Raw genomic sequence first — 16,486 nt, forward strand, 5'->3', positions numbered from 1 at the left:
TGTGTGTGTGTGTGTGTGTGTGTGTGTGTGTGTGTGTGTGTGTGTGTGTGTGTGTGTAATAAACCAAACAAAGCTCCACCTGAAGTGTATCTATAGTGGGGGAGGGGGGGGAGCAACCCCGCCACCCGTGAGACCAGAGGCCGACAAGGAAGAGCCCGGAACCCAGGCCACCGGCAACCCCACAGAGGGGAGAAGTAGGAGGGAGGCAACCCACCGCCTGCGAGGCCCCCCCCCCCCACCCGGCGGCGGCCGAGGGGGCCCGCGGGCGGGGCCCCCACGGCGCGGAAAGAAGCAGCCAGGGATCCCGCGGCGGCGGACCGCGACCCAGGCAATCCCCGGCCACCCGGCCCGGGCCGGACACGCGGCCAGGAGGCCCTCACCCTTCAGGCCAGCGACCCCCACCCGGCAGGGGGCCAGCCCGCCCGGAGAGACAGAGCCGCCCCGGCCGCCGACGCGGGCAGGCGCACCCGTCCCCCACGAAAGTGGCCCTCCAAGACCAGAGGGGCGCCCCGCCGTAGAGGCAGCGGGGGGGACCGGAGACGGGCCCGGAGAGAGGGAACCCCCCAACAAGGCGACACCCGCGCAGGCCCGACAACGGAGGGCCCCAGACCCAGGCATCCCATTCATTCATCCATTCACCTATCCGATACCTATACTAATAATAATATAATATACTATACATAATAATAATAATAATAATACTAATAATAATACTAATAATAATACTAATAATAATAATAATAATAACCATCTTTGTATAATATAATATTGATAAATTATTATGTAACAACTTAAAGAAAAGTCTCTTGGCGCCATGGCGGAAACCCAACAGGAAGTCGGCCATTTTGAACATTTTGAATTAATCGTGTAATTTTGGCGCAATTTATGCCATTTCTTCGGTCATTAATGCGGCCCGAACCGTAACGTGCACCCAGGTGTGTTATACATCAAAACGTGCGTCTCCATCCTCCGACACCACGCATTACTTTTCTCTTTCAAAAGTGTTACCGTGGCGACGCTAGACGGCAAAAAGCGCGCCCACCCTTCATCTGATTGGTTCAGACAGAAAAAACTTTGCGCCTCAAGCCCCATAATACGGTTTGACGTACATGAACGAAAATCGGTACACACCTGTATCATGTCGCAACTTAAAGAAAAGCCAGGCCTGTCGATACATTTGATATTTCATGGTTTGCATTAATGGGCGTGGCCTAACGGCTCAACAGCGCCCACTAGAATACTTTTCTCTGCCATAACTTTTGAAAGGTTTGACATAAAGAGTCGTGGGTGGTGTCATGGGACTAGGTATTGAGTCCTTGACCTTCATTGGCCTCAATTAGCCCCGCCCCTTCTTCTGATTGGTTGTCCCTTTTTTCTGCTATAACTTTTGAATGGTTTGACATAGGAAGTCGTGGGTGGTGTCATTGCTGATATGCTTATGGGGGGCGGTGGCCGTGAGTGCGAGGGCCCGTTCATCGCTGCTTGCAGCTTTAATTATTATTATTATTATTCTCGCCATAAATAAATTGCCTTTTTGGAGGCCTTAAAATGCTCGAAAACTCACCAAATTTTGCACACGCTTCCAGAGTCGCGTAAAATTACGTATTTTATGGGCGACAGGCATGGGTCGACAAGGAATGGGCTCTATAGCGCCACCTATTTTATGTTTTTTGAAGAGCCCCATAATATGGTTTGACCTGCAGCAATGACCTTTATGTGTCTATTATATCAGACAAAGCCCTACAAAAAAGTCTCTTGGACCCATGCTCTAAGTTACACAGGAAGTCCGGCATTTTGAACAGAAAATGTCATTTTTTATGAATTCTGATCATTTCCAGGCCTCGTACTTTAACGAACTCCCCCTAGAGATTTTATCGGATTGGCTCACAACTTGGTTTGTACAATCTAGACACATGGCCGACGCTAAATTGCGAAGCTTTTAAGTTTTTACCAGAGGGCTTGACCGTAGTGATTCGGCAAAGTTTGGGGTCATTTTTAAGGTTCGCCATAAAACACCAATTGGCTGTAATTCAGCAATACATGATTTGATGTGGTTGAAAACGTATGTGCATGATTGTAGGCTGAGCCTGAACCCATCTATGGTGGAATATTCAGGATCGGTTGTAGCGCCACCTGTTGGCACCAGTAATTGTCATGTCTTCTATTATGCATCTGTGCTCCAAGCGAGATCAGTTTAATGATCTCAAAGTTGGTCAGATAATAGGTAAGACATTGACGATGACTGACAGACAAAACTGTAAGTTTTTCTCAAAGGGCGTCGCTGTTAGAGGTTGTCAAATTTCGGTGTCTCGCCATGAACATAAAAGTTGTTTTAACTTTCAAATACTTGGTCCAAATTGACCCAAAATCAATACATTTAATCAGGCTTCCATTCTGATATCCATTCTATATTTGTAACAGTTTGTCATTGACTATTCAAAATATGAACTCATTTTGAAATAAATCTTTACTTTGTCATGCAATGTCGAATTAACTTCTAACTTCGTAAAAATATTGTTGACTGGGATATAAAAAATAATATGATTTGAGCATTGTATGTGCAAGAGGCGATTTATAATGAATTTTTTGAGTTGGATTAGAAGCATGAAGCTGTCTGCGGGCCGCGTGCGCACACCGCGGGAGCGCGCAGCCGCAGCTCCTGGAAGTTTGGTCTGCCTGGGTCACGTCAGCTAGACGGATTTTAAGAATAAGAATAAGAATTACTTTATTAATCCCCAAAGGGAAATTCCTTTGTATGGCAGCTCATCTACTGTACCATTTGCAGAAGAGAAGCTCTTCTGAATATCACTTGGATGAGTTGATTATGTTGAAATGTTAATAGATAACCCTTCTGTGGTCTTTTGGTCAAATTGACCGATATTCACTTTTCTTTTATATCAAAAATATGATTTTCTTCCATATAACTGCCTCTGTTACACTCATTTCAAATAAAATTGATGATCAGTACCAGAGGTGGGTAGAGTAGCCAAAAATTGTACTCAAGTAAAAGTACTGTTACTTCAGAATAATATGACTACAGTACAAGTAAAACGTAGTCATCCAAATAATTACTTGAGTAAAAGTAAAAAAAGTACTTGGTGAAAAAACTACTCAAGTACTGAGTAACTGTTGAGTAACGTCTGATTTATTTTTTAACACACCCATTCAAAAAGACAAAAGTACAAAATAATCATCTTGAGGCAAATTAAAATCAATAAAATAATAAAATAAATTAAAATTAATAAAAAAAATTAAAAATAGCTTAAATTAAAATAAGCGTAAAGTAAATTCAAGAACTTTAATAAATAATAAAATAAATAAAATAACAGAATAAAAAAATTAATTAAGCACCAGTAGCACAAAATTTCAAGCCTTTGTACTTTTCTTTTTTAACCAGGCAGAACTAGAACAAGCCCATGAACTCATAGAAACTCTGTGTGTATGTTGAGTTTGTGTATATCTGACAAAACATGCAAAAACAAACCTTTTTCCCAAAGAATCACTCAGTGATGTCATGAGATTGACGCGTACGCGGATAAAAGGGATAAAAGAAAAGTAACAGCTCAACGTAGCCTAATGTAGCGGAGTAAGAGTAACAGTTTCTTCTTCACAAATCTACTCAAGTAAAAGTAAAAAGTACAGTGATCCAAAACTACTCCTAAAAGTACAAAATTTCCCAAAACTTACTCAAGTAAATGTAACGGAGTAAATGTAACTCGTTACTACCCTCCTCTGATCACTACTTGCATTGAATTATGGATATTTTATTCAATTTCTCCCCTCCTGTGATATTCAATTTGACCCACCAACCACTGGCTGGTGCTGGGTGGTGGTCCAAACATTTGAAATGATTTCATTTAATTTTCACATATACTCGTCTGTGATAATCCATCAATTTATATGCCTCTGAGTTTAACTATAGTCAAAAAAATTCAGAATTTCGGCTTATCTTTATCTATCTCAAAAATGAGCTATGATTTTATGTAAATGAGGTCTATTGACCATTCATTTCAAAAATAAGTGTAAAATTGGTGGTAATGAGTTGGAGTGAAGTTGACTAACAAGGTGAAACACAGAATTGGGTGATAATTTTAGCTACATGCTTTACAACCAGTAAAACCACAAAGGGAACAGTAAACTTAAAAGTAACAATAGAAAACTAGAAGAACTACTAGAAAACACAGTGAACTGAAAGAGTTTGAGTTTTCTTAAAAAGTTTATTTTTTTTGCATACTTGTGTCTGTGAAATTTCTGTCTATGACAATTTTGTATTTAAAAGCCTCTAGGCTATAGTTTTATAGGTAGATATCATGGCACTGTTCAAGCAGTTCAACCGCCCCCCCTCTCAAGCCAGTTGTGTCCCCCCCACCTCTGAAATCAAAATTTCGTCCATGCGTTCATAATCCTCCCGTCGAAGTTCTGTTACTGGAACTGCAACGTCAAAAGGAAGTGGAAGAGGAAGAAGTTAGAATCTGCAAAAGAAACGCGCTGCCTGAATTACGGTTCTGCGTTAAATCGACGCGCACCCTACGCCGTAGGCTCTACGTCGGTGTAACGCGGAACCATAAATCAGACTTTAGCAATTTCTGCCATTCTGTGTGGCGATAAATGAAAAAAAAATTAGACAACGTCCTGATTGGACAAGGAATTGTCTGGGCAGGATGTGGGAAATGCAGCCTTTTTTTCTGCTATTAAAACATGATTTGTAATGTGAATTTGCAACACTTTAAACAGGGTTTGTCAACCGGTGGTCCGCGGCCCTCTGGTGGTTTGTGGCGGTATTGCAGGTGGTCCGTGAAATTGTAAATGGAAAACAATAATTTAAAAATATATATATTTATTTAGACTCAATTTATTTTCCATTTACTATTAATTTTTGTGAATAATCTACCCATCCAAATGATGTCAAATGAGTGAGAGTGAATTTTGTAATATTATAAGCCCTCTTGGCTTCCTATTGTTCATTTTTCATCTACTGTTTTTTTTTTTTTTTTTTATATAGCAAAAGGTGCAAATAAAAATATACACCAATGTTAATAAATAGCCTATATAGGCCCATACTTTCATTTAAAATCAAGGTGCAAAATAAAACAAGTTGCTTCTTGGTTATAATGGTGGTCCCTGGGACAAAACCAGTTGAAAACCTCTGCTTTAAACTACGGTACAATAATAGTTTTTGATGTGAGATCTCTGCGAAAGGATGAGTCCAATCGGGTCGTAGCTGCTTCAACTGTGCGATTCCTGCACGAGGAGCGACCAGGATTTCGAAAGATTTTCTAGCGAGCACGCGATTCGTGATCGGGAGCTCGTCGTGAGGTGTTAATCTCTCGTCGTTACCCCACGTTTCCTGCACGAGGCACGACCAACGGTTGGGTCGAAATCTGGCCCGATCCAAAAAATAGTCGCACGAGAGGAAAATTGGTTCAAAACGAGCCGGCAATGGCACAGTGTCTGCCCGGCTTTAAACAGAACCGCAGCCAGTACTCGAGTTGTAAAAAAAAATCAGGGGTGATGGTGGATTTTATCATATGGGGACAGATAATTTGGGCTGATTACAAATCATATAATATATTACAAATAATAGCAGTGACCAAAACACCTGCAGAAATACTGCAGGAATGACATAGCAGCAGTTAAATGCAGCCTTCTGTAAGCTTTAAATATCCACTGGGCTTACATCAAATACATCAAAACACAACAATAAAAAACAGTTTTCTGAACTTATCAATATGACTCTGTCCTTCACAGGATAAGTAAAATGGATCACTGCAAAAACTCAATGTTAACAAGAATATTTGTCTTATTTCATGTTAAAATGTCTCATTTTAGTTAAAAAAATCTCATTACACTTAAAACAAGACGCATCACTGGAAAAAACAACAATTTTCACCTGTTTCAAGTAGATTTTCACTTAAAATAAGTAGAAAAATCTGCCAGTGCAACAAGATTTTTTTGCTTGTAATAAGAAGATAAATCTTGTCCCACTGGCAGATTTTCTTACTTATTTCAAGTGAAAATTTACCTGAAACAGGTGAAAATTGTCACATTTTTCTGGTGATGACTCTAACCAGAATGTTAAATGTAAATGTTGAAATAGCATTAAAACCACATTCATTGATGAAATGACATAAGGGATGGAAAGGGGGGATGGCAGTTTTACAGGGGGATGATTTGGACCGTTTTTATTTCAGGGGGGGATGCCATCCCCCCTCATCCCCCCTCAACTCCAGTACTGGCTGTGATAATGTACCGGTTTTTTCCTAAACTTCTGGAGGGCTTAGGTGATGTGGTTGCAGGTGGGGGGTTGTGGGTCTTCCCCCAGGTACATTTGATGAGGGGGCTGGGGGTGTTATAATGCTAGGGAAAACCCTAATGTATCATATCTTATCTTAATAACTGTGTACTGTATTGCTCCCTCAGATGAGCCTGACCAGATGGATCAGAACGAGGAGCTGTGATCAACACCAAAGCTTCCTGTGATGCCCAAACACAGTGGTCAGATCCAGGGATGGAGGACCACACCTATTCTATTATTTACGTGCTGGAGATGAGGTGATGGGTGACTGTGGTTTACAGTTAGAGACTTGCTGGAGGAGCGTAGGGGGAAGCTAATCATTCCAGCATTCACACGCAAAGGATGCCAGCTGACCAGTGAGGAGGTCACTCGCACACGCCGCATTGCTCATTGCTCATGTTGAACGGGCAATAAGGCACCTGAAGGTGTACAAGATTCTTTCTCAAACAGGGCCAATTAACTTTGTGCCCAAAATTGACAAAATGCTCAAGATTTGTGCTGGTTTAGTGAATTTAAGAGCTGAGTTTATTTCAAGTGAAAAGTAAGAAGACATTTAATATTGCACTTAAACATACTTACATATTTCATTCATTTAACATTTTCTGAAAACACTTACAGTATATTTAACACATAACTCTCAACAGGTTAAGTGCTGTATGTAGTTTGTAGAGCTGCACTTACATATTTCATTCATTTAACATTTTCTGAAAACAACTGAGGTCCAGCTGCAATTGTTATTTTTTTGAGGAAATAAAAGTCCAAATAGTGTAATTTCAGCTTTTCAGGTGTGAATATTTTCTGGTTTCTTAAGTCCTCCGACAGTAAACTGAATCTCTCTCACTTAAGACACAAATGTAATGTGCTTTTGTTAAACAATATTTTTGTGTTAAAATGTTTTGATTCATGTCCCTATATTGTATGTCCTAATATGTCAGGAGGGGATCTTTCAGGTTCTGTTTTTAATAAAACTGAAAACAAAAATGAAGTCTGTTGTACTGTTTTCCTCCTAGCTTTATACAGAGGGGCAGAGCGGAATCTTCTTTGTACCAAATTCATCTACAAATGTTGGAAGTATGTGTGAAAAGTTCTGGAGGTGTTTCATGTGTGTATCTGAAGTCTTTGTCAAATGAAATTTGTAACTCCAGGTGCTCAGTTGGTGTCCAGATAACCAGCTTGCAGCTCTGCAGCCCCAGGCACATCACTGCCAGCTGGACCTGAAAGAATAAATATAAAAGATGGCTTACAGTTTGTCTTAATGAAGGTTCACAAGTAGCCTACCTGTCACATTAGTTCATAGCAGTACTCGAGTTGTAAAAAAAAAAATCAGGGGGGATGGTGGATTTTATCATATGGGGGCAGATAATTTGTGCTGATTACAAATAATATAATATATTACAAATAATAGCACTGACCAAAACAGCTGCAAAAATACTGCAGGAATGACATAGCAGCAGTTAAATGCAGCCTTCTGTAAGCTTTAAATATCCACTGGGCTTACATCGAATACATCAAAACACAACAATAAAAAACAGTTTTCTGAACTTATCAATATGACTCTGTCCTTCACAGGATAAGTAAAATGGATCCCTGCAAAAACTCAATGTTAACAAGAATATTTATCTTATTTCTAGTTAAAATGTCTCATTTTAGTAAAGAAATCTCATTACACTTATAACAAGACTCATCACTGGAAAAAAAACAATTTTGACCTGTTTCAAGTAGATTTTCACTTGAAATAAGTAAAACAATCTGCCAGTGGAACAAGATGTTATTGCTTGTAATGAGAAGATAAATCTTGTTCCACTGGCAGATTTTTATACTTATTTCAGGTGAAAATTTACTTGAAACAGGTGAAAATTGTCTTGTTGTTTTCTGGTGTTATTTTTCTGGTGATGACTCTAAATGTTGAAATAGCAGTAAAACCACATTCATTGATGAAATGACATAAGGGATGGAAAGGGGGGATGGCAGTTTTACAGGGGGGATGATTTGGACCGTTTTTATTTCAGGAGGGATGCCATCCCCCCTCATCTCGAGTACTGATAAGTAACAATATTTACCCACCTGGAGGAGTATCAACTTTGCCCATTGGGAAGAATGAGATACTTATCATCTTCTAAGCATTTCTTCACTTCTTCAGGTCGTCCTCCCATCCCTCAACAGCAGGAGGCAGAGGTAAGATGATATTGTCCCGTTTGAGCTGTGACAGGTGGTGTTTCCACAAGTTTTATATCCCCAACGCTCGGAGAAAGAGGGTTAACACGTTCACTCAGCATGTAAACAAACGCCGGTTCCGGCAGCACCGGAAGTAGCACCCACAATTCGCGCAAAGCCTCATGGGGCGTAGGAATAAGGTGGATACTATTGCAGAAAAGCGCTTTGCGAGTCACTGCTGTAGCTCCGCCCACTCCCCTCTCACACAGAGCAGACACGGAGCGGGGGAGTTGAGAGTAAAAAGTTCGAAGAAGCGCCGGCTTCATTCAAATCTCCGGTGGCATCATTTCGGTTTCGCTGTTGGTTACAACGATGGTGGAGTGAAAACAGTTAACAAAGTCTGTAATCATTGCTTGAGACTCGCTAGTGGAAGATCAGAGTCTCCGCCTGGTCAGTGAAACGTTACACTGAGCAGGCGGAGACGGCTCTGATCGGGCCGGTTTATTTACAGGAAGGAAACGAACAGCTTTACAGTCATAAACAAAGGCAGACTCTAACGTCTCGGGCAAAACTCCCCCAATAATTAAATTAAAACACCTGAAAAAAACCCAAGGTTCAGCCCTCCCTCCCTCTGCCACCACCGGCTCCTTCATGACATCACGTGCATTACTGTGACCGGCAGAGAGACGAGAGAATTCAGGCTGATCTCCCCACTTTGTAACTCTCCCATATCAGGATCAAGCTACAATATTTTGTAATATTGTAATAATTATAATTATAATAATTTACAATATTTTCGCAGAGGGAAACCGTCCTCCGCTCGCGTCGGACGGTTCACACCCATATATTTCTGATAATGTACCTCGTCGGGCATTATCCCATACGTATTTAGTAGTGTAAAATGTACTTACTGTACTGAGTTGTCAAGATTAAGAGGCTGTTGACTATAAAGAATTATAGTAATTTACATTTTAAAAAGTGATGAGAGAAATAAACAGATAATTGGCGTTACACCAACGCAGAGCCTACGGCGTAGGGTACGCGGAACGCGCACCCCTACGCCGTAGGCTCTGCGTCAATTTAACCCAGAACCATAATTTAGGTTTAACTTAAACCGAAACCGAACCGAAACCGAAACCGAACCGTGGGCTACCTGAACCGTTGCACCCCTAATATCCTAATATATAAATATATATATATATATATATATATATATATATATATATATATATATATATATATATATATATATATATATATATATATATATATATAAATTATCTAACAGTTGTAGCTTTGTTTTGTCTGTAGTTTGTAGTTTTGTCTGAATATAAAGTGAAGCTTCATGTTTTCTTTTTTTACTAGATTTTACTAGATTACTAGAGAGATGAATAAAGTTATATCTATCTAGTAAAAACATGAAGCTTCACTTTATATTCAGAAAAACTGTTAGATTTCATCTATTAAACCAACATTTATCTTCCTATATGATTTATTTCAGCCAGCGATAATTCTCCACAGAGCTGCAGAGCTGCAGGTTTCTCCCCGGGAAGACCCAGCGATCACGTCTGTCTCCCCGGCCATGATCTGCTCCCCGGGGCCGGCGGCTCTTCTGATCCCCGAAACATCGGATCAAATTTCTTAACAGGCGTTATTTGGATAAACTGAGCCCAGGTTGGGGAACCGAATTCTGATACAGCCGAATTCTTATCCTCTTCTAATATAATACATCCATGGTCCTCTTATCCTTCGCCATTTGTTTACTTTCGTCACTTCCGTTTCTCTTCTCTTCTCGCCAATCACAGAGTGAGCTGTTTGACTGACGGCCGGCGCCGATTCAACATGTCGAATCGTCTAAAAAGGTCCCGACGGGCGCCCGACCTGTGGCGACGTGCAGGACACACGTCTCACACGGGAAAGTCATAAAAGTCACTGCATCGATCAATCTGCGGTTTGCAACCGGGGAAACTAGCCCGATCAACGCGCACCGACGGTCACCGACGGCCCGACGGCCGATTTTCGGCTTGGTGTGTCAGCGCCTTTAGGCGCATCCTCTGCTCTCATGGGAACCTGGTGGTAACCACGTACTAAATCCACCTTTGAAAAGATGGTTGTCCCTGCTAAATGCGCGGAAAAATCCTGGATGTGTGGGACTGGATAGCGGTCGTGCACTGTGATGTTGTTAAGACGGCGACATTCCACGCCACGAACCATCTGCATTCGGCACCATGTGAAGCGGTGAGGCCCAGGGGTTCTTGGAGCGTCTAACTATGCCTAAACGCTCCATAGAGGCAAACTCCTCTTTAGCAATGGCTAACTTCTGTGTGTCTAAACAACGAGCAAAAACCGGGGGCCCTGTGGTGATGATGTAATGCTCGACGCCGTGCCTGGTTGTCGCGGTGGAAAAGACAAGTTTAATCAGACGCGGGAAATCAGCCAGCAGACTTTAAAACACGTTACCTGCTGCTAAAAAACTAGCATGTGCTAGCGGCCCAGATCCCCCAGTCTCACACAGGAAAGTCATAAAAGTCACTGCATTGATCAATCGGCGGTTTGCAACGTCCACTAGCAAACCGTTAGCACACAGAAAATCAGCACCGATAATAGGAACAGCAACATTGGCGATGACAAAGTCACTCTCAAACCAGCGTCCGTGGAAACATAAAGTCACTGACCGGGTCCCAAAAGTGGTAATGGAGGAGCCGTTTGCGGCGCTTAACGGTGATCCATTACCTCCGGTCGACCGGTCCGTGGCGGTCGGCAGTAGGAGGCTCAGCTGAGAGTAGTCTGTCCACTCTCTCTGCAGCGGAAAGGCTGAACCTCCGGAGGAGTAGCTGTTTCAGTGCAGCGTATTGTCGGGGGCGCAGGAAGCACCTGCAGGGCCTGCTGAGTTGACTGTTGGCCCAAAGCGACGAAGACAAGATGATATCTGGAATCATCTTCCGTGATTCCCCGCAGATGGAACAGCACCTCGATATGCTCGAACCAGGAGCCGGGGTCCTCCTGCCAAAACTCAGGGAGCCTCAAAGCCGCAGCGGAACTTGTGGGCTGCAGAGGCTGATGAGATGAGGACGAGATGTCTTCTGTTTCCTCAAACATGTTCAAAAAAGGGGTTACCAATGTGGCAGGATGAGGCTCGACTCCAGATGTTGATAAAACAGGACTTTATTCCAGACAACGGAATCCAACTGACAACAGAAACTGACAGTTGACAACTAACAGCTGACAACAGAAACTGAACACGCGTTGCTAAGCAACCATAAAACACCTGTGACCACGCCCCCTTCCCTACAGTCCTGATGGTTGCAATGTCCATAATTGTGTCCACCACAATATATACTATATATGATTGTCTGTCTTGGTTCCACGTTTGTTTGTTTTTATCTTTTTTTTTTACTATACAGCTGTTTGTTTGGATGGATGGATGGATGGATGGATGGATGGATGGATGGATGGATGGATGGATGGATGGATGGATGGATGGATGGATGGATGGATGGATGGATGGATGGATATCTAGGGCAAAATGTTGTTACTTACAATAGTCTGTCTTTCAAACAGACTGTCGTCATGTGATTCACTTGTCATTACAGTGCAAAAACAGATTTTACAGTACACTGTTATTAGTCATGGTGTTACGTTAATATTACTTGTGATGACTTCTAGAGCACAGATGAAATGTACCTTCCACATGTCAATGTTTACCCAGCTGTGGGGTCACATGTTCTGACGGAACCAAGGCCCACGTGCAGGGTTCTTTAAGATGGCATTGCTGGTATCTGCCCTCAATCAACTTTAATCCCAGATTAAAGGGAGCATTCCACCAGTGTCACGCTGACCATGATGAGTTATATCATGGCATCTGGACTAGTTTTTACTTCAGCATTTCATTTCCTAATTAAACATGCTTGTAGGATGCAAATGTGGCATATATTGTATGGAATATGTCGTGATGTCATTGTTGATTGACAGTGAAAGAACAAAGACCTAGTTCCAATTGCCAAGCTAAGAGTTGGAGGGGGCGATGTTCTGGGTTTTTATAGAACTATATTTCTTTAACACATTTAAAACAACCACTATTGACCAAAGTGCTATACAGGCAAAGCAAATAAAAAAAAATATTACGCAAATATATCTAGTAAAACTTAAATAAAAGCATCAAAACAAAGAAAACAGGAATGTCTACTAAAATTGCAAGGACAACAATTCTAAAAAAAAAAAAAAATATATATATATATATATATATATATATATATATATATATATATATATATATATATATATATATATATATATGTATATATATATATATATATACAGTATAGAGTACAGTATAGTACAGTACATATACAGTATAAAGTATAAGTACAGTATAAAGCTATCATGCCAAAGTGCAAAAAGGTGTTTTTAACAATGATTTAAAGTAATCTGTGTTCTGGATCTGATCAAATAAATAAAAGGTAAACTTTCCACAATTTTGGAGCAACAACAAACTAAGCTCTATCACGTCTGACTTTTAGTTTGGATCTGGAAATTGTCAGAAGCAGCTGATTGGTTGATCTCAGAGCTCTGCCAGGGGCATGCAAGTGGTTATATTTAGTTAATTTTGTGACCTGGTGAGGGCCAAACAATAACTACTAGTTATATCCTGATACTGTATAGTAAACCTCAAGATAGAACGGGTGGGCTTTCTTCTTCTACTTTATTGTACGTATGCTATAATGGAGGTTCAGCCTAAAAAAAAGAAAAGAAAAGAAAGAAACGTGGTATTTGTCTTAGATAAATTGTAAACAGTTGCAGAATCATAGATTCTGGCTTTAGTGCTAAACACACAGAGTCCATAAGTTCAATGCTTATGGATGTCACCCAAGACATATGCTTCATCTGTCTTCTTTTGATGGGATCATTTCTTTCCTCTCATCACAGCAGACTGCAACTTAGAGTGTAAAATCCTACAATGTATAAAAGTAGGTTACAAGGTTTATATTTTCATCTGGTCAGGATGATGATGAAGCTGCTGGTTGTATTATCCGCTGTCACCGCCCTGTGCTGCCTCCAGTTTGTAGGTTACTGAAAGATTTCACCACCCACAGAAAAGAAGATTAGTGAGGAATTAATGCTATTCCTTTGTCATTATAGGAACAAATTGATATTTGGTTCTAAATCAGAGGGAGGAGACAGTGGGGGAGTGAGAGCAACATGCTGTGGTTGGACGCATAAGCAGAGGGATGGCACAGTGACAAGCAAACTTAGCCAGGAGGATGCTAAGAGCTGGATATCTCAACTGATGCTCACCATGTTACAGGAGATGAGAGGGCAGGATAACACAGAAATAGCTTGGTGCTTGCACAGCAGGACAGAATGAAGGCTGCTGGGACATGGATGTGTCAGTAGAGGACGGTGACAGCTGTGGCATTCCCTGGGCAAGACACTGACCAAGTGGGAGGGACGTTTGGGTTCCTCTTGTGTTTCCAGCCCTTACTCAACCATGAGATTGGCCCTCCTGGCTTTAAGACTGATGTGCTTGGCTTGGTTGTGGCCTGTCACTCAGCTGAACAGCAACACTTTTCCGAACAAAAAGAGACGCAAGGACCCATATGATGGAGGGAACACCAAACACAAGCATGGAGGGTGAGCTTCTTGATTTCCTGTACTCCTTTGTTTGTTCAGCGTGACCTTGTGACATATATCTGATGAATTAATTTATGGGATTTTCATTTATAACGCTGTCATAAATGTGCTTGTATAATGCAAATTAATCACTGTGATTTTTATAATGTCAGATTGGATCAAGGTCAGAGGAGGGCACTGATCATGTGACTCTGGCAGTGATGTGATACATATTCCTCAGAAATTTAATCCTCATTGTTTCTGAAACAAAATTATACCTATTCATATAATTAATCTCAACTTTGCTTTGATTGAATATGCTTATCAGCTAAGGAGACAGATTTAAAAAATGACCCCTATAATGTCTTAACCTAGTTTTCAGTTGCCACTACACTGACATCAAAAGAACTCATTTCATTTGGATCGAGGCTTTTAGTTTTAATCACTGCTAAAGTCCAATTAGCTGTAAGTAACTCCACTGAACAGATGTCTGTTCTCTTTCAATTGTGTCATTATTAGAGAGCGGAAGATTGGCAGAGAATTTTTTCGAAAGCTGTTAATTTGACTTTTTGTCTTCCAGGCGAGTTGATCTGAGGATGAAAAAGCAGGACAGCACCAAGTCTCTGCTAATCAAATCTGAGCAGCTACTTCGAATTGAAGATCACGACTTTGCAATGCGCCCAGGTTTCGGAGGTAAGACAAGTCAATGCAGTTCAGTTATATTTTCATGACAATGTTTTAATTACCAAAAAAGAAAGAAATAAAAAGTGTCAATTCTCCATGAGCAAGTTCTTGATACCCCCACCCCCAACTCCTCCATACACTTTTTAAGTTTCCTGTTATTTGTTATTGTCCTAAGCTTCCCTGATAACTCAGTCAGGTTAATGCAGGGTATTGTGCCTGACTTTGGTATTAAAGGGAAAAAACCTTGATGACCTAGATTATCTGCTGCATAAGACAGTGACAGCAGTGCAGAAAAAATAATCTGAACTGTATTTCTAAATCTGTCCCTCTGTGCACTTTCAAACTCAGGTCATCATTCTGTTTTCATATTTTACTGTCTGCTGCACATTCATATAACTGTCGGCTAATGAAAATAAATAAATCATGACTCGATATTCAAAGGGTTGGTGTTTCAGACACTATTAAGAAGCTGTCTCATTTCTGCTCGTAGCTGCCTCCTAAACTGATTAATTCTGCCTGCAGATGATGTAGAAGTCTTGAACTGCTGTAGCTGGTGAATGCAACACAGAACATTGGACCGCCTGAATGTTATTTGCGTTTGAACACAGCAAGTGCGTATATTGGCTGCTCATCTATATCTATATGTCAATAGATGCTGCAAGGCTGTGCAATGATTACTGGTCAGTAAAGTTAATTTATGCTTCCTTGTAAGATCAAACATCATGAAGAGGTTAACATGTATGCTTGCACATGATGTAAGGCCTGCACTGCAGTTTGATTGGTTACCTGGTGAAGTAACTTCTAAATCAGCTCTGGGTTATTTATTTTACAGGCTGCAGCATCATAACAACGTATATAGGAAACTTAACTTGCTTCAGACCAGATTCAGAAAGTTTTTTCTATTTATTGTTATTAACAAAATAATTTTCTTTTTTTTCAACATTTATGCATCATAAGAATATTGTAATGAACACTTATAATCATATTGATTCCCAAATAGTCAAAGTTTTAAAATCTCATTGGAAAAAAAACACGTATAACACAATTAAACATTTAATTTATCATTAAAGAGCCTTGATTACATGTAGTTATTTGAACATTAAAAAGAATCAGTTTTGCATCTGCCAGAACAAGACTGGACCTTCCTTACATGACTTAAGTACAGGTTGGTTTCTACCTTCATGGTATCAATCATTAATATGTGTGCAGACAAGGTAAAAAAAAAAAAAAAGTATGCACTACAGACGCAGCATATTACTTTAATCATATATACACTTAAACTCATCGTGTCTATTAGTGATTTTATGACGGGGCAGCGATATTGATGAGCTAATACATTTAAATTTAAAACTTTGTTAAATTTATATAATAACATATGGGTTTTAGTTTTTAATTTCTGATGCCAAAAGATGAGCAGGCTGCGTATCTCCCAGAATTGTTATGTTGGCCCAATATGGGTTAAAAGTAGGGATGCCCTGATACCATTTTTTTCACACTGAGAACGAGTATGAGTATTTTCATTTGTGTACTTGTCGATACCGAGTACCGATACGATACTTCTACCACAAAAGTAACTAGGCTAAAAATGAAATGTAAAATGCAATGAATTGGAAGACAGGTTTTATTTGCAACAGATAAATTCAATAAAAATAAATGAAATGAGTAGAATAACTATTTTAAACAAAAAACAATCTTTCTGTGTAAATAAAAAGTATCCACACTGGCACTGTCTTCACATTTAAG

The 16,486-nt window shown here is 40.4% G+C and overlaps 1 protein-coding gene across 1 annotated transcript in view; it reads left to right on the plus strand.

Annotated features, from left to right (window-relative positions):
• Positions 1-13,663: 13,663 nt before the first annotated feature.
• gabrr3a (gamma-aminobutyric acid type A receptor subunit rho3a) overlaps positions 13,664-16,486 on the plus strand; it is a 38,961-nt gene continuing 36,138 nt past the window's right edge. Inside the window, exons 1-2 of the mRNA XM_061739585.1 lie at positions 13,664-14,080; positions 14,640-14,752. Coding sequence (XP_061595569.1) covers positions 13,938-14,080; positions 14,640-14,752 — 256 coding nt within the window. The 5' untranslated portion in view covers positions 13,664-13,937. The remainder of the gene's footprint in view (positions 14,081-14,639; positions 14,753-16,486) is intronic.

Source organism: Cololabis saira, chromosome 14, assembly GCF_033807715.1.
Source record: "Cololabis saira isolate AMF1-May2022 chromosome 14, fColSai1.1, whole genome shotgun sequence".
NCBI lineage: Eukaryota > Metazoa > Chordata > Actinopteri > Beloniformes > Belonidae > Cololabis > Cololabis saira.